The following is a 22,969-nucleotide window of genomic DNA, read 5'->3' on the forward strand; positions in this document are numbered from 1 at the left end:
ATGCAGCCCCCAGGAGCTGCCTTGGGAGTCCTTAAAACCATGGAACCTCGAGTCTTGGCATCCTTATTTTTTGGTGTCCTGCTTGTTGACTGTGGACTCAACCAGTGATGCCACAGGGGACGAGCGCACAAATACTCAAAGCCTTCAGAGAAAGGGGATTACCACAATGATTTGGGTATTTTGAGGACCCCAGGGTGGACAGGCAATTCCACCCATGCTGGGGTGGTGGCCGAGATGACACTGAAGAAGTTGTCAGCCTTCTCAGGTACCTCCTCAATTTGTAGTCCAAGGTTTTCAGCCACCCTTTAAGGAGCTCCTTAAAGTCGTCCGGGGGATTGCTATGTTGGGATGGCCCGGCTACCGCCTCGTCCGGGGGAAGACGATGACTGCACCGCCTGTGGGAGGGTGTTGTCGCCTTTCTTGACAGTGAAGGGCTCCCTCTGTTTGCTCACTCTGGTGGGAGATTGGCACGTTGAGTAGCATCACCTGCCCAAGGAACAGTAACAGGGTGAACGAGACCTGTGCAAAGATCTTGAACGACCCCTCCAGGATGGTGACCTACATCAAGGAGACTGCCTGTTGAGGGTGACCGGCGCCTGGTCGACCTATGGCTGGACATTTGCTGGTACTGGCAGAATGGGGAACAGCGCCTTGTGTCTGGAGTCCCATGCTTAGTAGGTGGGGATCTCATTGGGGACCTAAGCCTTCTGGCCGGAGAGATGGGGTGCGGTGCTGGGGGCCGAAGTCGCAGCGATAGAGACCTGTGCCTGCCGTCTGGTAGCTCGGGGTGTTCCTTCAGTCCATTCTGCTGCACCCCAGTGGGCTTGTCCTTTGGTGCCAGCACCGGAGCTGCTTCAGTCACCTGATGCGGCACCTGCAGAGCCAGTTGGCCTTGCTCTTTAACCGCCTGGACTGCTTCTAGCACTGAAGGCCCCACGATAGGCTGGGAGCCCCTGCCACTTCCCAGGGTGGTGGTGGAGTACCTGCCTGGGCTTGGGGGAAGAAGGGGGGTCTGACGTCAGTGGTACCCCTTTGGAGCCCCAAAGTTAACTCTATAATTAACTACAATGAACTATATAAACAACCAGTAGAACCAAGTCTATGAAGAAGACAATGAAAGAAAACTGCTACTGCTCTTGTGATGCAAGACAAGGCACTCTGACCAACCATCACAGGCAGTAAGAAGGAACTGAGAGGGCATAGGGCCACCAGCACCTGATATTCTGCCACATGAGTGTGGCATTCCAGAGGGCGCCACAGCCAGCCCTCTGGATATTGCAGAAATCTCCTACCACCGTGCATGTGGGCGCGCACACACTTAAAATGGAATCTACATGAGCAAGCACTCGAAGTATAACAACAGGTTCCTGTCTTGAGGGTGTATCTAATTTAAATTGCTGTCATACATTGTGGCATTAAGCTGGGGGGGAGGGGGGAAGAGGGACAAGAGAGTGGGAGGCAACAACATTGAAGAAATATATAAACATTAGGGCTGTCAAGCAATTAAAAAAATTTATTGCGATTAATCGCACTGTTAAACAAAACAATAAAAACTTTGGAGCCTACAAGTCCACTCAGTCCTATTTCTTGCTCAGCCAATCGCTTAGACAAACAAATTTGTTTACATTTGCAGTAGCTAATGCTGCCCGCTTCTTGATTACAGCGTCAAATGAAAGTGAGAACAAGAGTTCGCACTGCTGTAGCCGGCGTCGCAAGATATTTACACGCCAGATGCGCTAAAGATTCATGTGTCCCTTCATGCTTCAACCACCATTCCAGAGGACATGCATCAATGCTGATAGGTTCTACTTGATAACCCAAAGCAGTGCAGACCGACGCATGTTCATTTTCACCATCTGAGTCAGGTGCCACCAGCAGAAGGTTGATTTTTTTTTTTTTTGGTGGTTCGGGTTCTGTAGTTTCCACATTCGAGTGTTGCTCTTTTAAGACTTCTGAAAGCATGCTCCACACCTCATCCCTCTCAGATTTTGAAAGGCACTTCAGATTCTTAAACCTTGGGTCGAGTGCTGTTGCTATCTTTAGAAATCTCACATTGGTACCTTCCTTGCATTTTGTCAAATCTGCTCTTAAAATGAACAACACATGCTGAGTCATCATCCGAGACTATTATAACATGAAATATATGGCAGAATGCGGGGAAAACTGAGCCGGAGACATACAATTCTCCCCCAAAGAGTTCGGTCACAAATTTAATTAATGCATTTTTTTTTTTTTAATAAGCATCATCAGCATGTCCTCTGGAACGGTGGCCGAAGCATGAAGGAGCACACGAATGTTTAGCATATCTGGATGTAAATACCTTGCAATGCAGGCTACAAAAGTCCCATGAATTCTGGTGACACTGTAAATAAGAAGTGGGCAGCATTATCTCCTGTAAATGTAAACAAACTTGTTTGGCTTAATGATTGGCTGAACAAGAAGTAGGACTGAGTGGACTTGGCTCTAAAGTTTGGCATTGTTTTGTTTTTGAGTGCAGTTATGTAAAAAATAAAAATCTACATTTGTAAGTTGCATTTTCACAATAAAGTGATTGCACCACAGTATTTGTATCAGGTGAACTGAAAAAATACTATTTCTTTTGTTTATAATTTTTACAGTGGAAATATTTATAATAAAAATTATACTATAAAGTGAGCACTGTATATATTTATATACTGTATAAATCAATATATTTGAAAATATAGAAAAACATCCAAAAATATTTAATGAATTTCAATTGGTATTCTATTGTTTAACAGTGTGATTAAAAAACTGTGATTGTATCTACAACATCCAAAAAAACTAGCAAATGTATGTTAATGTTGCAAAGCCAAGCACTCAAAAGCTAGAAAATGCCAGAATTACGGTTGTCTGTACACTTAATTGAACCCCCTTTTGTGTATGCACTGTGATACAGTCTTTAATTACAGAAACACTCTCTTGCACTTATCTACCTCAGCAATTGCAAGTGTTTACAAATACTGAAAAACAAGTACAAAAGGTCAGATTACAACTGGCACAGCTCCATTTTTCACTTGGGAGGAGGCAGTTAAGTTTTGCTCATCTGTGCTCAATTACCTGTATCTTTCAAGCGGTGTTTTTTTTTTCAGAGCATTCAAACATGAGATGAATTCACATCAACTTGAAGAGGTTTTCTCTTTCAGATAAGTTTCAGCTAGCACTTTCAAACATGACTTAATATTTTCTTGACTATGTACAAGTAATTTTTTCAGAAGTGCCTAATTGATTTAGGAATTTAAGTCATTATCAGAAGTGACTAAGGCACTGGGAGCCTAAGTCCCACTAACTTTCAACATTTGAAAATGGGACTTGGGCACTTTTGAGAATTGTACTCCATATCTTCAAAGACCTAATTTCATCCAAGTACATACCCTAAAATAAGTGTGTACCTACACTTTAATCTTCATATTCATTTTATTACACCCTTCAATGGCCAATCAATCAATTAGCTTGGAAAGTTTTGCATCATTCTTCTCCTAACTGAGCAAACTGTTTCTGCTTTGAAAGGACTAACCAAAGAGTAATGGACTAAGCTACTTCAATTGACAACGTTGCGCTTTCATTTAGCAACCCATTTCTTTCTCCTTCCCTTGCGCAACTTCCAACTTGCATGTTTCAGCAGACACTCATTTTCTCAACGAGCTATGGACATTTTACATTTGAGGCTCTGATGTCACAAGATCTTCTTCAAAGAAGGTATCATATGTGAATGATAAAATTATGTATCTGTCAGTTTATTTTATAATTTTGAACCAAGGAAATTTCTGCACAAATAATTTGTAGTGGTGATTTCACTGAAACTTGTCTGTACTAGAAATAGCACATGCTGCTGACGATAATAGATTTAGCACTGGTTCACAACTGCACATGGCTTATCTGTAGATATAGTCTATAACACATTGTTCATCTCTGTTCCAGAAAAATATGGTTAAGACTTGCTCTGAGTAGATTTTAACCATTGTTTTCTGAACCAGTGCTGAAGAAAGTTTGTCTTCAGGTGCAGTTTGAACTGTTGTTAAAAACAGGTAATTTTTTCTAATGTAGACCAGGCCAAATTAGTGGCCTAGTTAGACAGTTCTTCACCACACATTTTTAATGACAGCACTGAGCATGATTATCAGAGGGAAAAGGCCAGTCTGAAAATGTAACTGAAGAACTGTTAATATTAAATTGCTGTGTATGCAGGACTGCACATGAAGAATTAAGAGGAGCTGGCCTAACAAGTTAAGCTAGGGGCTAGAACAAAGCAGCAGTCACAGCAAGTGAATTCAAACTACCATGAGGTGATGTAACATCACCACAACAACAGAATCTTTAAAGGATAAGCCCCAACATACTATATCCAAGGAGCACACATGGTAGGATGATGTGTTGGGGGATGAGCGGGAAGAAGAGATACCCAAGTGGTATAAAGTTCCCTCCTCCATTCCCCTGGTCCTAAGTCAACTGTGTGGCAGTCTAGTCTCCAAGCATAAATTAGCGTAGTCTAAAGGATGCTGTTATGCCAACTGACAAAGAACAAAATGGCAACCAGGGGTGGCAGGATGTAACAAAACCCCAAACATGCATCCTTTGCTCTAGCCACATCTGCTATGTTGGCAACAGAGAGAAGGGGTGCTATAGACTCTATAATATAGAGGCTGCAACAGCCCTCTGTCACTGAAGGATTGCTACACAGGGTGATCCTTCTCTGGCCAGTTATATTCTGACAGTAGACCCAGTGTACCAGTAATGCAGCACAAAATGACCACACCACACTCCCAAACCAAACACTGTATCTACCAGCTCTGGAGAGAAACAAGAGACTACCTGAGAGACCCCTGTGTGAATGAGATTTTGATTAGACACACACAGATTGAAGCTGGACAAAAGTGGGGGGTTTTTTTGTTTGTTTTGTTTTTGTTTTGTTTTGTTTTTTTAAGACAAGAGTTAAGCAAAAGGATTTTCTAAGATGTATATTTTTTCACTCTGTTTAATAAGTATACCTTAAGTTTTGGGGCTAGCTCACTACACTTAAATGTTTTTAATCTTCAGGTTTAGTGTGTTTAAACTCCACTTAATATTTATTTTGTTTCTAATTGCCTTTATTTTCTCCAACGTTTTTTTCCTAAGGCAACCTGAACTAAACTTGGTGACTTACTGGGGAAATTCACTGTATGGCACCCTGGAGATCAGGAAATGAGAGAAAGGTACCTGTCTAAACATCTGGTCATATAAATGAGTTATGAACCCCACCTCTGACAGTACCTTGAGGAACCTGGCTGTTGTCAGTGGGTGCACAGCAAAAGACTGAACCCTGGAGTGATGTTAGGCCTGCACTACAGCAACTACTGCCCTCCGCTTTCTTCCCCAAAATTCCCTGCCTGAAGACAGTAGTAACCTAACACCTTAGGGCCTGCCCGTGACAGTTTCAGAGTCCTGCTTCCCCAAAGACCACAAGCAGCAGCAGTGGGAAAGGCTGGACTAAGCTGGGCCTTCCAACTCTCCTCCCCGTATAGGTGTCCAAACTACCTCACTTGGTACCACCAAATCCTAAAGGGACTACAAACCAAACTACTGGACATGTTATTTCAACCCTCTCAAGATCAGAGCCTGTACTCTATTCTGCTCAGCACGTCTTCAACAGAACATCATCAGTAATCCCAAAACACCAGAATCCTCCAGCAATCACTAACAGACTCTGCTACTATTTCCTCAGATGTACCTGTTGTAATGCAACTAGTCAGTTTTGCATCTGCACTGCCTCACCATGCCCTTCACTCTTGTTCTTGTTTTGTTGCAATTGATCATTATCTCTACTTTTTTCCATCTACCTTTAGCCTACCATTCCTATCTCAGTCTTGCTGTCCCTCCAACCTCTCCTGCTACTAAATGCCCTCATTCCTCTAACCATGATTTCACCTCTGTACCACCACAAAATTAAATTAGCTTGGTTAATAAGCAAGCTACCTACATTTAAAATGTAATTACATTTCTAACCACCAATACCTGCACATAAACATTTGCAACTCCATGATCTGACTTCTTGTATTCCTTCTCATCTCCTCCCCTCACACCTTCCCCACTATTGTTATTCACCTATATTGCTGAAGGTTTAGACCCCAAACCAGTTGTAGGATCGGGGCCCTGGGTTGCAATTTTTTCAAAGCCATGACTGTATATATGTCTGCAAAGTGTCTAGCACACATCTGGGCTCTCTAAATAACACAACAACACTAGGCTGAAGCAGTGATCGCCACTGGGCAATAATAGCTTGAGGCATTATATTCTCTCTGCTCATCACTTTCTCAGTTCCCAAGGCAATGGCATTCTATGGTAACCTTCAGTTTCAGTCAACGTCTTTAGAGAGGGAACACTAAATAGCCCTGATTATCTGTTTCATTATCAACAGAGATGTTTAGAATTTACCTTTATTACTATATACAAAATGAGGAATAGTTCAGTAGTTATTGAAAATAAACCTTCATTTAGAAGAAACATAACCCACATATACAAAAGGACCAAATCAGACTTTGTAAAGGTTACACAAGACTTGGAAATCCTAATCCAATGAGCATAAAAAGACAAGCAAGACATCCAGATGTTCATCTGATCTTTTGATAACAGCATCGGGGTTTATGCCAGAATCTCTGACTCTTGCTGGTTTTAAGATTTCATGGTCAATCACCACAAAGTTAACTTGCTCATTACTTCTTAATTCTTAAAGAAACAGGAGAGGTAAATTGGCAACAGCTAATTTATACAGGGAAGTAGGTTTTCAAACCAAATCAAACAATATTAATTTGTTTACTGTCTGATTAATTTAAAATGTGACTAAACTAGTCTCTGAACAAAGTCTTTTTTAAGATAAAGAAATTACCATCAGTGCAAAGAAAACTCAAGAGCACATTTGAAAAAACTGTGAAAGAAAAGTCTATTAAATCCAAAGAAACAGCTAGTAAAAACACAGAAAACTGCAAAATGTCTTAAATTTCCTTTGGCATTCATTTTACTTCTAGAACATCCCACAACAAGTTTTTTCCTCCTTACACCTTTCTTTTCTCTTGCATTTCAGTCACACTCTTAAAATAAACTCCTCTTCAGCCCTTGATAATAACTGCATTCTATTCTTTTCTGTATTATCATAATAAAGCTATTAAAGCATCAAAAACTCACTCCATTTAGGACTACTGCTTTTCTACAGAAGTGCAAAGCATTTTCTAAAAAGATACAATTTTGTTCTACCATCAGAGGACTTAAAAAACAACAACAAAAAAACCCACAAACCAGTTAACATAATTGTTATGCAAGATTTTTAATGTCTAATGATTCAGATGAGGATTTCTGTTATCTCATGTATTTTTTTTCTTCAGGAGATTACCCCTAAAGGAAAAAAAGGTGTTTCAGAAAAGAAAGTTCAAAGAAAGAAGACAACAAAGCTTCATTTTCTTAAAGACTCTCCCCTTTACAATGTTAACTGGACAAGTAATGCCGAGTTTAAACACACACACACACACACACACACACACACACACACACACACACACACACACACACACACACACCCCGCTAAGAAAAAATATCACAATCTGGGCAGACTCTGCAGCTGCCCTTTTGACTTATCAATTTCAGTAAGCAAAATTTCAATCAAGTCTAGATAAAATATACTAATCCTAAATAGACCAAGTTTGTCACCTACCACTTTCTATAAGCTGCTTACCATGGTTTAAAAAAATTCTAAATTAAATGCCAAACAGTAGCAGACAGCACTTGTTTGGCTGATTAACTTGTAGACAAGCATTACAAATAAATCTGAGTATGGTCTGCAGCAAATTAAATTCCAGTGCTTTTAAGAACAAAGAATTCCTTGTGAAAGAGGATTAGTAACTTTACACCCAGGAGTGCCAGTTTAATTGTTCCACAATCCAAGATTTAATATGCAAATATCATTTTGATATTTAACAGTGAATTTGATAAAGTAAGAAAACAACTTCAATATACAACCAGACTCTCTCTTCTGAATAGTAATTATACATAATTAAGAAGCTGGCCGAGTTCTCTTCCCCCCCCTTCATTATTTATTAACATGAATCAGAACAAAACTAATTAAAGGTTAAAAATTTTAAATGTATTCTAATTAAGAGTCTAAATAGTCGCACGATTAGAGTATTGTAGTTAAAATCCCACCTCAATGATCTTCTTGGCCTCTTTGTATTTTCCTGTATTCAGGAAGGCAAAGAAGATATCATAGAGCATCGTCATTTCACCTCGTTCTTGACTCACAAAGTCCATGGCTATAGAGAGAAGAAAATTCATTTAATTGTCTGTTTAGTAACTGGGAAGATTTTAAAAACAGATTTCAAAAATAATCAAACAAATAAGAATCCCCACACCTGGCAAAACACTAAAGTGATGGGGAAATAATTTTCTGGAAAGTGATACTAAGAATAAGGACAAAATATTACAAGATACATTTAACCTTGAGCTGCAAGGTATTTCAAGTGCTTTTGCTAATCTGCATTATAGTTTATAATAATTAAATTCAACATTATTAACAGATTATAAATTGGCATTCTATATTGCTGCAGACTACGAGGATTTAGGATTTCTTAAACATGTTGAAGGAGGGACATATAGAACAAGTTATGGTGTGTCAACACCAAGGGACTGACACATATTCCATGATAGCAGCCTTCTGCTGATAGCTAAGGATTTGGTTGTGGAAACATTAGGTTCCTTCATACGTAAAATAAGCTTCATTTTTTTCAATTTGCAAAAAGGACACCTAGATGCTGCTGAAAGCTTTAAAGTTATGCACATATACTCTAAGCATCCTTCTACTGTTTGCGCAGCCTAATGTACAGTTAGCAAAAAAACTAAACTAAACTAAACCACCACCTCCATAAAGAACCCAAAATAACCCAACAAACAATATTTGACTATATCCAACTAACCTTTCTGCAGGAGATCAGTATTTCCTTGTTCTATTAGCCTGCACAAGATGTCATGGAGCCTAGGAATCTTGCCATACTTTTTACAACAGTCAATGGTAGCTTCCAGCGCAGCAGGTACATCATCCCTTATGAAAAAAGGTATACAATTTAAGTTAAAACGATGTAAACAGCCTATAAGCAAAGTCTGCACAAGAACAATACAGTATGGCTTAGGGTTTCAACTAAAATTCATGTAATTGCATAAGGATTTTTACATAGACTCCTTAATAACAGGCCATTAAGAAATTTGTCCATTCAGAAAATTTTTCACATCCCAAAGTCAGTTTGCATTTTAAATTTATATTAGGGCTGTCGAATAATTGCAGTTAACTCATGCGATTAACTCAAAAAAATTAATCGTGATTAATCACACTGTTAAACAATAAAATACCAACTGAAGTGTATTAAATATTTTGGATATTTTCTACATTTTCAAATATATTGATTTTAATTACAATACAGAATATAAAGTGTACAGTACTCACTTTATATTCATTTTTGATTACAAGTATTTGCACTGTAAAAACACAAAAGAAATAGTATTTTTCAATTCACCTAATACAAGTACTGTAATGCAATCTCTTTATCATGAAAGTTGAACTTACAAATGTAAAATTATTGACTAAAAACCTCCATTCAAAAATAAAACGTAAAATTTTAGAGCCTGCAAGTCCACTCAGTCCTACTTCTTGTTCAGCCAATCACTCAAACAAGTTTGTTTACATTTGCAGGAGATAATTCTGCCCTCTTCTTCTTTACAACGTCACCTGAAACTGAGAACAGGCGTTCTCATGGCACTGTTGTAGCCGAAGTCGCAAGGTATTTACGTGCCAGATGCGCTAAAGATTCACATGTCCATTCATGATTCAACCACCATTTGAGAAGATATGCATCCATGCTGATGGCAGGTTCTGCTCGATAACAATCCAAAGTGGTTTCATTATCTGAATCAGATGCCACCAGCAGAAGGTTGATTTTTTTTTTTGGTGGTTTGGGTTCTGTAGTTTCCACATCAGAGTGTTGCTCTTTTAAGATTTCTGAAAGCAAGCTCAACACCTCATCCTTCAGATTTTGGAAGGCACTTCAGATTCTTAAACCTTGGGTCGAGTGCTGTAGTTATCTTTAGAAATCTCACATTGGTACCTTCATTGCCTTTTGTCAAATCTGCAGTGAAAGTGTTCTTAAAATTAAGAACTTGCTGGGTCATCATCCGAGACTGCTATAATAGGAAATATATGGCAGAATGCGGGTAAAACAGAGCAGGGGACATACAATTTTGCCCCAAGGAGTTCAGTCAGAAATGTTATTAACGCTTATTTTTTAAATGAGCATCATCAGCATGGAAGCATGTCCTCGAGAATGGTGGCCAAAGAACGAAGGGGCATACGAATGTTTAGCATATCTGGCACATAAATACCTTGCAATGCCGGCTACAAAAGTGCCATGCAAATGCCTGTTCTCCCTTTCTGGTAACATTGTAAATAAGAAGCGGGCAGCATTATCTCCTGCAAATTGACAGGTTTCAGAGTAGCAGCTGTGTTAGTCTGTATCTGCAAAAAGAACAAGAGTACTTTTGGCACCTTAGAGACTAACAAATTTATTAGAGCATAAGCTTTCATGGGCTACAGCCCACTTCATCGGATGCACAGAATGGAACATATAGTAAGGAGATAGATATATATACACATACAGATAAGTTGGAAGTTGCCATACAAACTGTGAGAGGCTAATTAGTTAAGATGAGCTATTGGCAGGAGAAAAAAAAACTTTTGTAGTGATAATCAAGATGGCCCATTTAAAGAGCTGACAAGAAGGTGTGAGGATACTTACCTTAGGAAAATAGATTCAAATTGTAACCAAATTTGTTTGAGCGATTGGCTGAAGTAGGACTCAGTGGACTTGTAGGCTCTAAAGTTTTACATTGTTTTATTTTTGAATGCAGGGTTTTTGTCAATAATTCTACATTTATAAGTTCAACTTTCACGATAAAGAGACTGCACTACAGTACTTGTATTAGGTGAATTAAAAAATACTATTTCTTGTTTTTTACAGGGCAAATATTTGTAATCAAAAATAAAGTGAGCACTGTACACTTTGTATTCTGTGCTGTAACTGAAATAAATATATTTGAAAATGTAGAAATCAAAAAGTATTGAAATAAATGGTATTCTATTACTGTTTAACAGTGAGATTAATTGTGCAATTAATCGAGATTAATTTTTTTATCATGCAATTAATCACCATTATTTTTAATCGTTTGACAGCCCTAATTTATATTTTAAAAGTAGCAGGTACAGAAGTTTGCAAATTAACATATTTAACAGTAGACTGTTCTGTTTTGAAAATACAGACCGAGTTTCTCCACAGATGGAAAAACATCTTATAGAAATATCAATCATATGACTAGATCTTCACCTTAGACCTCTTACAAGTAGCAGAACATTTATAATGTTGTGATTGCGAATACTGTTCACTAGGGACTAACATTCAAAGGTCTGTGTACTCTACTGAAAGCTGGACCTAATTTTTGCAGCAAAACTCCTGGATTCTGCAGCACAGAATTGCAGCGGACTGGAAATTCTGTGGCAGTTTCAATTAAGTAAGTTTAATTATTTCACTGTGTTCCCACAATTTCCATTGCTTCAAATTTCTGCACTAACATTTAAAATGTTACTTTTAAAGTTACAGAGTTAGCAATCCAAAAAGATAAATGGAACACTTCAGACCTCTCAGAGCTACTGTTTTACATCTCTTGCACATTTGGGTACAAATCACTGCACTGGTTTACACTTTCAAAGTTATCCTCACAATTATGAGGACTAGAAGCTTTTTCTTTTAAATGAAAACTTTTATTTTTTAGTATATTTGTCCAAAAAGGACAGATTTCAAGCAGAATCACACTATAGTCATGGACTTATGTATGCAAAGGTTTTGTCTTTATGCTGAACTACATATGCTCTATATGCAATTGTCATAGTAACTTCAAACACCAATATATTTTTTAAAATATACTTAACCAGAAGGAAAGGAGGACTCACGAAAGCTTATGCTCAAATAAATCTGTTAGTTTCTAAGGTGCCACAAGTCCTCCTTTTCTTTTTTGTGGATACAGACTAACACGGCTGCTACTCTGAAATCAACCAGAAGGGAGTTTTAAAATAATTAAGAATTTGTATAGCACTGTAAACAGAAATAGTGTTTTTTAAAAGAGAACACAAACCAAATCAAACAGTCCCTCTCTTAAAGAGCTTACAATAACATACAAAGCACAGGACAACAGGTGAAATATAGCAGAGGGTGTAGAGAAATAAGTGGTTAGAGAGACCAGTGTAGCAAAGTTACATGGAAGTAGGAGGTTTAAAGAAACAGTTGGGAGAGTAGAGGGTTGGTTTGGGAAAAATATGTAAAAATAATCTGTGGAGCAAAAATCAACATTTGTTGTGTGATATCTTGATCCTTTGTATATTTTGCAAGGCAACCAGATAAAGGCTGGTGAAAGTGGGTAGGAATAGATGAGTACGAAACACGTATGTTTGAAGTCTGTTTACAGCAGGTGGTAAATCCATACTGTACACTTGACATAGTAATAATAATTTTTGAAGCAACTTCTATTGAACACCTCCTCAACAGTATTTCAGAAGCCTGAATTGAGAAAATGAATTAACTTTCAATGACAATATAATTTCCAAATTGTTCATATTTTTTTCTCTTACACAAATGTTCATAGATAAGGCCAAAAGGGACCATTGTGATAATCTACTCTGACCTCTTGCCTAACACAGGCCTTAGGACTTCTCTGAATTATTTTTTGTTTGAACTTGAGAATATCTTTTAGAAAAACATCCTATCTTGATTCTGAAATTTCCTGGGATGGAGAATCCACCATATCATTTGGTAAATTGTTCCGAAGGTCAGTTACTCTCACTGTTAAAAAATGCACACTTGATTTCTAGTCTGAATTTGTCTAGTTTCAACTTCCAGCCACTGGATCTTGTTATACCTTAGTCTGATAGGGTAAAGATGCTTCTAATTTCAAATTTTTCTGTTCCCCATGTAGATACATGTGATCAACCTTCCCTTTAACCTTCTCTTTCAAAAGATAACTGAAGGAGATCAGTCTACTTTTTCCACTATAGGGGATGTTTTCCAGTCTTTTAATCATTCTCGTGGTTCTTCTCTGAACCCCCTTCCAATTTATCAACATCCTTCTTGAAACAGTAGACACCAGTACTGGACACAATATTCCAGTAGTGGTCACACCAGTCCCAAATACATAGGTAACAACCTCCTCACTCCTACTTGAGACTCCCCTGATTATGCATCCAAGGATTGCATTAGCCCTTTTGGCCACAGCATAGTACAGGAAGTTCACATGCAGCTGATTATCCATGTAACCTCAAACTTTTTTCCGAGTTACTGCTCCGCAAGATAGAGTCCCCCATCCTATAAATACAACCTGTATTCTTTGTTTCTAGATGTATAACTTCACATTTGGCTGTATTAAAATGTATAGTTTTATTCTGTCCGTTTTACTAATTGATCCAGATTGCTCTGCATCAGTGACTTGTCCTCTTCATTATTTACCCCCTCTCAATATTTGTGTCATCTGCAGATTTATCAGTGATAATTTTATGTTGTCCTCCACGTCAATGATAAATGTTAAATCACATAGGGCCAAAACCCAACGTCTGTGGAATTGCATTAGAAACATATCTGCTAAATTATTCCCTGTGTACAATTACATGTTGAGACCTATCAGTTAGCCAGTTTTTAATCCATTTAACATGTGCCATGTTAGTTTTGTATCATTCTAGTTTCTTAATCAAAATTTTACATTGCCCTTGATTTTATTACTATTTCATCTATGTTAAGACTTTAAAATGTATTAAAAAGTAAAATATAAATGCAGAAGAAATATTAATAACATATTACTGACACTGTGAAAATGAGCCTAACTTGATGGATCTCTACCTTATCGCCTTACTAAGCCCTGTTTACAGTGCATCTTCTGGCACCCCACAGAGTCATTTGAATTTTTGTCATTTGGGGTGAAGACTAAATTACAGGTTAATTTCAAAACTGTAAGTAGGTGTTGAAGACTAGATTACTGTCATACAAGAGAAATACTATGGATGAAATATAGATGGATATAAAGCTTCATATAATCACATAATTCTTCTGCTTTAGATGCAAGTTCAGTTTAACACCTTTAAAATCAGTTTTTATTGAAAACTGCTCTCAAATTCTTGTGAGGCACAACAACACTTACAACTGAAAACTTTAATTTGTATGTGTAAATTCAGCTCAGATTGATTCTTAAACTGCAATAGTATTGTCTCAGCTGTATATCCACAACATTAAAGTGACTGTTTTAGGTCAAAGCTATCAATAAATGAATGAATGAACTAGAATGTCAAACAAACAGACACATTAATAGTTTTTGGTCTCTAAATGTATGATTCTGAAGATATTTATACTGTGTGTGCAGAATAAAAAAATCCAATAAAAAGATAATGGAAATAACATACTTGTTGTGGTGTTTGCTGCTCATACAACATACAAAATGTTTCCATACTCAGGCTCCCAAAATAAATTTAAGCTCAGTAATGAGACTAGTACATTATAAATTGGCTTAACAGACCTTCACCTTAAAGTGATAAAAATCTACTACATTTGTCTCAAATTTCCTCAGAGCAACATTGCTGGTGAGTTTTTGTTTTATAAGCTACCCAACCACAATTTACCGTAAGGCAACATTTATAAGGTGAATGCATAGGATTGGTTGCCAATGATTATAAAATGCAAAATAAAGGAAAACAAACAGCTCCAGAATACAAGTTTATAATACAAATAGAACTTAACACTATTGGAATTGCAAAAACTAAACCTAGGAGGCTTAAATGGCTTTGTGCTTTGGTTACTACAATTTGCAGAATAAATCATAATATCTTTTAATTGTTATATAAAATGCAGTTGTTTCAAGATGATTTTTTTTTTGGGCACGTACTGGCAAGTATTTTTGTGAGAACAGAGTTGTTAATAATTCAGTAGAAAAAAAACCCACTGACAAAACAAGAACTTACTACACAGCCTTAACATTTAATTTATTTTTAAGATTATGTTAATGTTCTGAATGCACAGTTTGCTAAATCTTACAACAGTTTTGCATTTTAATTGAACTGAATGAATATTTTTTATAAGTTACATTTAGAACAAAATGTGTGTGCAAATAATCAGACAGGTCCAAGTTAATGTCTGAAAAATCTTATCGGACACAATCTTCTTACACAATTTATATATTCATCAATATGCAAATTTACATCTCAAAGGTTCATATAATGGATAAAGTGCCTGATCCCAAACACGTTTTAGTTAGTGTGTCCAGTGATGCAGCTTTCACAACCTGGCTAGCAAACTTGTGTGTCCATGGGGTCATCAATGCAAGGTAGGGGTCTAAGTTTTTAAAATATAAATTCACATGATCTATTGATCATGGAAAAGAATGGGAGTTTTATTTTTATGGGTGAAATACTATTAAAATTTTACTTTTTATTAGTATTGACAAATGCCATTTATGCTTCTTTTTAAAGGGCAAACTCCTATTTCTCTTTTAAGAAACACTTCACACAAGCAGTTTCAATATTACTTCTCTCACTGCAATCTCTTCATTTAAAAAAAAAGGAGGTATGCTATCATAACCTAAATGACAGAAGCAGTCTAAGGCATAAGCGTATTATGTTTGACCCCCCTCATAAATACAAGATAGCTCTAACTCAGCATTGCGCTGCAATTTAGACTGTTCTATTTGTAAGAATCTGAGGCAAGTTATTTTTGCTTGGGGCCCTTGTGAATTCTTATATACTGTGGCCCCAATCCTGCAAAAACACCCATTGGGTAATTTCACTTATACATGTAATTCCACTCAACTAAGTAAGACTACTTCCATAAATAAAGTTACTGACAAGAACAAGTGTTTGCAGGATCAGGCTCTGTAACAAGACTGACCACTATCTACTTCTTCTCTCATACCTATTTCAAATTATATAAACCATTCCCCTCTTGCTTCAAGCATGTAGCTCTAAACCCAACCCTTTTACTTGTAATAAACAACTTTCCAAACCAGAAAGTCTGCTTGATAAAAAGACTCCAAATATTGATTTTAATTGCAATGAAGTGCTACTACGTTATGCATAAAGCTTTAGTGAAGTGGCAATTTACTTAAAGGGTTTACTGATTGAAAAGCTCTCAAACCTGAAATCACTAGAGAAGGAGAAAGAAAAAAGGGACTCCGGAAGAAGAAAAAAAACTCTTAAAACAAATCCCTCTCTGCAAATCTGAAGCAGATGTTAGCATGGAGGGAAATCAATTCAGTAAGGTACAATCAGCTTTACAAAAATTATTCTGTTAAGAAAACGGGCTCTTGAAAGAACTAAAATGTTTTTTTCTGTTCATCAGCTACAGCGAGGAATCTTCAAGGAGACTGGTGTTGCAATTACAACTAATCCTCCCCAAAAAATTAACTGTGTTGAAGGCTTTGTAATTTCCCTAGGTACAATTTAGCTGTCACTTACTTTAAAATTTACTCAAACATGCGTTCCGAACAGCACTAACTTCACATGTCAAGTGCTTTCCAGCCAATTGAGTCTAAACTGGAAGTCGGTGTTAAACAACTGAATGATTAGACAAGATAGCTCATTTCCCTGCTCTTTTGTTCAGAATAAAATGCCACATTTACATTATCAGGCTCAACAGGATTTTCTGACAGAGGGAGAAAAAACCCTAGTGAACACTGTCCGTATTAAGCACATGAAGCCTGTCATTTACCAATCATCCTTCAAAAAGCAATAGCCATGAATGTAACTTAATTACGACCCAATGATCCTTGACAAAAAATCATCTTATCACTGTCCTGTCCCCCTAGGGCAAATGAACCACTTTTGTCCTCTGGCACTGATGATGCTAAATTCCTAATTGCAATAATGGAGTAAAAGAGCCAAACCTCCTTAATTTCCTTGCAGCACTTAAGAGTTTTAAATTGGGAGGAATAATACTGAACTAATATAAATACTTGGAATAAAGATGTTGAAAATTAGAAAAAACTGTCATCAATTAAAGATAAGCAATATTTAAAAATATTACCTATTTTTAAAAATAATGAGTTAAAAGGTCATTAAACATATCGCATTTACCAAGGAATCATCCCTAGCACACAAAACCGCACATGTACTTAAGTCTATGAAACCTAGACAAGAACTATGGACAGACAGAGGATTCAGATTGCATTGACATACCTGCTATATGAGACACCAATGAAATGCATGTGTGTTCACACAGACTGCAGAACAAATTAACCCACAGGGCCCTTTAATGGACAGCATGAATTAAAACTGCTATTTTGATCATTTTTAAACAAAATACAACCCAGTTATACCTTCTGGATATTTTCAAATGACTTTACCAATTAAACAGGTTGTGTTCACTGATCTCTGCTGAAAAAATAGTTACATATTTTGCCTACATAGTTTAGATTTATTGCACATTTTATATTTAGCTACTTGGAAATTTTCTTAGCAAATGTGATAAGGGTTTTAAGTATGTATTTGTCCATGATGTATAAATTAACTAGCAATATATTTTTCTTTAAATCTGGGAAGATAAAATATAAATTGAGATCTGAAATAATTCCATTTTTAGAGAAACTTTATAAATCAAATGAAACTAAGTTTCTACCTTACACAACATTCACATATATATTTTAAAAGTTTGCTTGTGCAACTGTCTAGTAAGAATAAAATCAGCAGCTGTGGTAGATGTTTATTTCCCCTCCTGTAAATAGAGATTATCAAAGCACTGTATAGCAGAGACGCAGATTAGCTTCACAAACCTCTTTACAGTTTTGTTAATCTGTTAGTGTTTGAATAGGTTTCCCTTGACAGTTGAGAGCAAAGAATAACCCCAAAAAATTAACCCCTAAGGCCTCAAGGATTTTCATGTTATACAGGTAACACACACATTGTCACAGCATTAACCTCTCCCCATTATCAGCAATTGGAAGAATCAGTTCAAAAGTAAGACAAGTTTTGAGCCCAATCTTCAAGCTTATTATATTCCTATGGAAGATTTTGACAGATTACTCAATATTAAAAGCATTCAAAGTCAATATCCTGATTAGAATACTTTGCCATACCATTAAAAGAAGAATGATCTTGAATGAGGGATTGAAGATCGGATATGTAGGCTTTTTTGCAATTTTTCCTGGCGAATTTACATTTCTTAAAGTAATACAGAGCTCACACCAAGAATAAAGCTAATACCTTTTAAGATCACTTAAAAGGATTTTTACTTTAATTGAGATAATTGCTTTATCTTGGGGAAAACAAAACCAGCTTTATTATTTAAAATAAATGTATTTCTATGATAATCTATTTCTGAACTAGTTAGTAAAATTTCCTCCCTGTCTACCCATAAAAGGGCTGGGGGTGTGGTGGTAGAAAAAATGGGTTTTCTGGCTATGCCAAAAGAAGGACAGGAGACATTTGACATGGGTTTAATCAGGCCGCAACTTTATTATTAGATGTCTGGGACTACCCAGCAGAAAACAATGTACAGCGCAGGTAATCCCATATTTATCCTGTAATTACCTGATGGGCTTCTATCAGCTCCCTCTCTTTTTCCCTCCAACAAATCCACTGCTGGGAACTTATCATCCACCCTCCCGCCCCCTCGTAGGAGGGTTAAGGCGGACTGTAAGAATGGGGGATTGGGCTCCCTGCCATACCAATCATATAGGAGGCCCCAACCACCCCACATTTGTCCATTTAATGAATGTCTCTTTTTTACTTCACCAGATTTTGTTAAGAAAATATTTTATTGGGAACTGTCACCTTAAAAAGTGTTAAGAATGTGAAAACTCTGAAGATCTTTCCTATCTTGCATGCTCTCTGTAGGAGGAATAAGTCTCTGAAAATGATTTGGAAAACGTAAAAGCTTAGTTGTTAGTCCAAAAAGACTGGTAAGGCAAGAGTAAGCATTTTAAAACTACGATTAAGTCTTCCATAACAATCACAGGGGTTTCCTTTCCTTCCTACCAATGTCAGGAATAATTTTTTTTTTTTTTAAAATGGCACCGGCAGAGCCAGTTCCATGGAACATTAGAAAATCCTGCAGTTCATCTGACTGGCTTGCCGAACTTCTGAAGTGACAAAACCGTACCAGACATTTAACTTCAGCAGTTCAGCACCTGCATGTGAGCTATATAGCATGGAAAGTAGCAAATGACTTGGGAACCACAGTGATGAGCAAATGTTATAGTGGACATGTATAATCATAGCCATTCTAACACTATGTTCAGTTCAATCATAACTTTCCAAAATTTTTATAATCTTCCAGGAAGAAATTTCTCAGGCTTGATCACATCCTGAAGATAAACTTTTTGCAAAGTCTGAGCAGAAACTGTTCCTTTCTTTTAAGAAGAAATGTCAGGATGGGGTAACAAGGTTATTCCTATCATAATAAGGGAAGAAACTCTGTCTTGTAATCTTCCTCAGAGGAGCAGGAAAGGAGCTAACTCTTGCAAACCTTTAAGTTATTTGGGATAGTGTGTTCCAATGCTTTCTAGCCAAATATTTCCACATTATGGAATGTCTCTCTTTCACTCTCTTTAAAAATAAGCCAATTATGACAAATTTTTAAAATATACAAAATAATAAAATTAAATATTACAAAACCATACACGTATGTACGAGGTTATAGAGACAGATTTTTTCCCCGTATGAGCCAACACTGAGTTTTTTTAAATGATAGTTAATATAACAACAATTGGATGTTCCAGTGTTAGCAAGCATATATTCTTGAAAGCTGACTGACCGTTCAATAGATGGCACTGTGAAAACATCAGTAATATTTTATATAGAGTTTATTTAAAAAGAAACAAAAGAACATATTTAAATAAGTGACCAAATTGGAAGAGACAGTTGAAGAACTGAGACAGAGTCCAAAATGGATAGAAGCAGGGGTCTTGGAATAATTTGTATAGGGGGGGTACTGAGAACCGCTGAACCAAACCGTAAACCCTGTATTTGATGGAAACTACTTCAAGCCAGGGAATGCTGCCGCACCCCCAGCACCCCTAGTTCTAGCACCAATGGATAGAAGAGAAGCACTGAAAACTTGAAATAGATTGAACACTGAAGACTGTGTGTTGGAGGGGTGGGAGGGACCTAATTCTTGACACTCCTGTGATAAAGACCAATTATATACAGTTCAAATGTGGAATTTTCCTCAAGTAACTATGTCTCATATTAAGAAGACCATGCAAGGAAATATGCCACAGTGTACGAAAATTATTTACTGCCAGAACAAATGCATGGAGTTCATTCTCTTGTTGAATTATACTTCAGGTACAGATGGAAAAGTAATGGGAAATATTTGGACTGGAGCACCCAGATTACACGGTGATACTTTGGGAGTAGTATCAGATTTCTTATCTTTTCACCTAATTACTTAGTGCACAAGGAAACCTAACTTCAACCTATGTCAGTGTTATTGAGATGTGCAGTTACAATGAAATATATACATCTTTTGGGTGGGGAACACATGCTTTTTATCTCAATAACTTAGGAATGTAGGTAGCATACTATGACCAAATATCCCTTAGTCAAACACAATTGCAAGGCTTAAAATCTGAAACAAATTTGTGAGCAAATTTTGATTGTGTTAAATTTGTCCATGTGACATAATCATAGCTCTCACGTAGGCACCATGAAATAAAATATAATTAACAAAAAATAACCTATTGGTCTGTTTTTCAGTGTTCCATTTAAAACAATCTCACAAAAAGTTTTACTTTAATATACTACATCTTTGTGTGTGTGTGTGTGTGTGTGTGTGTGTGTGTGTGTGTGTGTGTGTGTGTGTGTGTGTGTGTGTGTAAAATAAATAAATCATGTAATATGAACAAATATTAGATCATACCCTACCCTTAATCCCAAGCCTCAGAAAAAACTTACTTTTCAAGGTGAACAGTAATCAGAGGGGAACAGAGGTTAGTAGAAGGCTTTGCTAAGCCCAGCATCAGAATGGACTCATGTAATCGATTCACCATTTCAACTTCACCTCGCATGGCTGCAGCATTAAGGATGTGGAAAAAGGACGTGACTGTTGTATCTTTGATAGGAATATCTCTCTCTTTCATCTCCTTTAGAATGTTAATAGCATCTACAATGAAACAATACAAAAGACCCTTAGGTACTTTCATGTAGGGAAAACAAACTGCTATTAAAACAGCATTTCAAACCCAGCAGGAATGTAAATTCTGGTGTATAATGCCGATTTCAAGTTAATTACTACTTGCATTTCTAAACGAGACTACAATTATAAATCCACAATAGCATGGCTTTACCATTCACTGCAACTTTGACTACAAATTATAGATAGGAGCTGTGTGCCCACTTTGCACCACATAACCCTGTACAGTCTGCCCTATAGCTGCAAGATCCCACTAAATGGATGCTTTTATCGTTCAGTGCTAACATCTGCTAAATCACACCATTGTTTCTTTAGCAGATGGCTTGTCACGAGGCCAGATAATAAAGATGTGTTTACACTGAATATACAGCCAGACTAATGGTCTGATACCGATAGGGCCTGTTTGCTGTGTCGATACTAATTAGCCAAGGAGAGCCAATGAAAGCTTTCTAACAGACTGCATGTTAAAACATTAGGTTCATTAAGCTTCATTAGGAAGGCAGAAACAAACATTTTGGTATATGGAATAAGTGCATTTTTATAATGTTTGTAATTATTGCACAGGCAAAATGTTTTGACCACTTTACATAAAAGCAATAAAAGCTGCCTAATCTTTTAAAAGAGCTTTGCAGATCACAAATGTATCACAGAAAATAATGCTACTCAGAAAATGTAGCCATACTTCTTCACTGTAGAGGTGACCAGGATCTAATTTAATGTCACTTGGAAGGGGGCAGGGTTTTGAATATAATTCTAATAAGTGATCAAGTGAAATTTCAATGAAATCATCTGATGAAGAAAAAAAGGTATAATTTTACATTAACAAAGAAAATAGCCATAATGTCAGATTAAAAAACTGAAAGATTGAGTTATGTTGGCTAGATTTTGTAGCACTGCTTTAAAACAAATGGCAATATCCTGTAAGTTATAATAATCAGCTTAAGAACTTCCTACATTCTTAGGCATGAAGTCCATATCATTTACAGCAAAGACCTAGGAATCCAGTTTGGGTATCAAATGCAATATACTCATTAAAGCCAAAATTACAAATCAATCTATCACACAGACTTTAAACTGCAATGTGAATAAAATATAAACAAATGCCAACATTAAAAAATATTAAAATACTTCAAAAAACAAGTTACTGGATTTTTACTGCAGTGTTTGGACCCTTACAAGAAGGTTATGTTTATAGGTTCTATGTTCAGCCTTCAGACCTTCTTAAGGAAAAACAAAGCCATTAGTCTAGGCACATACGCAATTTGTGCCATAAGTCATGATCTTCAAACTCAATCCAAACAGCAATGCTAATAAAAACTAGCTGCAGAAATGCAAAAAGCACTGAGCTGTGCAAATGTAAATGACAAGCTTGCCAATCCATTAAAACTAATGGCCTGTACTGTCCAAGCATCTCTGGTTGAATTCACATGCAAATTTGTATGCAAAATGTTCAAGCACTTTGCAGAACATGATATACCATTAATATCAACTCGCATTTTTAGTCCAGTGGCAAGATACCTTTACTATATAGCAGAAACTTATACGGAAAGCAAATGGCTTACCTTCTAGTCTGCCATGCTTTCCTAAGACTTTCACCAAGCCTAAGTACTTGTTTGTGTCAAGAGCAACAGATGAATCTTTACGGAAGCTAAAAATTAGAACATATTAAAAACTGCATTAATAGAAGTTCAGTTTTTTGAAGGTTTATTCTTACAGACAAAGCAACAAAG

General features: G+C 36.8%; 1 protein-coding gene across 1 annotated transcript in view; it reads right to left on the minus strand.

Moving 5' to 3' along the window:
* The window catches only part of LRPPRC (leucine rich pentatricopeptide repeat containing), a 159,579-nt gene that overhangs the window by 77,365 nt on the left and 59,245 nt on the right, over positions 1-22,969 (minus strand). The window contains exons 22-25 of the mRNA XM_038395576.2: positions 22,802-22,887; positions 21,002-21,209; positions 8,955-9,079; positions 8,188-8,294 (exon numbers count right to left, since the gene is read on the minus strand). Coding sequence (XP_038251504.2) covers positions 8,188-8,294; positions 8,955-9,079; positions 21,002-21,209; positions 22,802-22,887 — 526 coding nt within the window. The remainder of the gene's footprint in view (positions 1-8,187; positions 8,295-8,954; positions 9,080-21,001; positions 21,210-22,801; positions 22,888-22,969) is intronic.

This window comes from Dermochelys coriacea, chromosome 3 (assembly GCF_009764565.3).
Source record: "Dermochelys coriacea isolate rDerCor1 chromosome 3, rDerCor1.pri.v4, whole genome shotgun sequence".
In the NCBI taxonomy this organism is placed as follows: Eukaryota; Metazoa; Chordata; order Testudines; family Dermochelyidae; genus Dermochelys; species Dermochelys coriacea.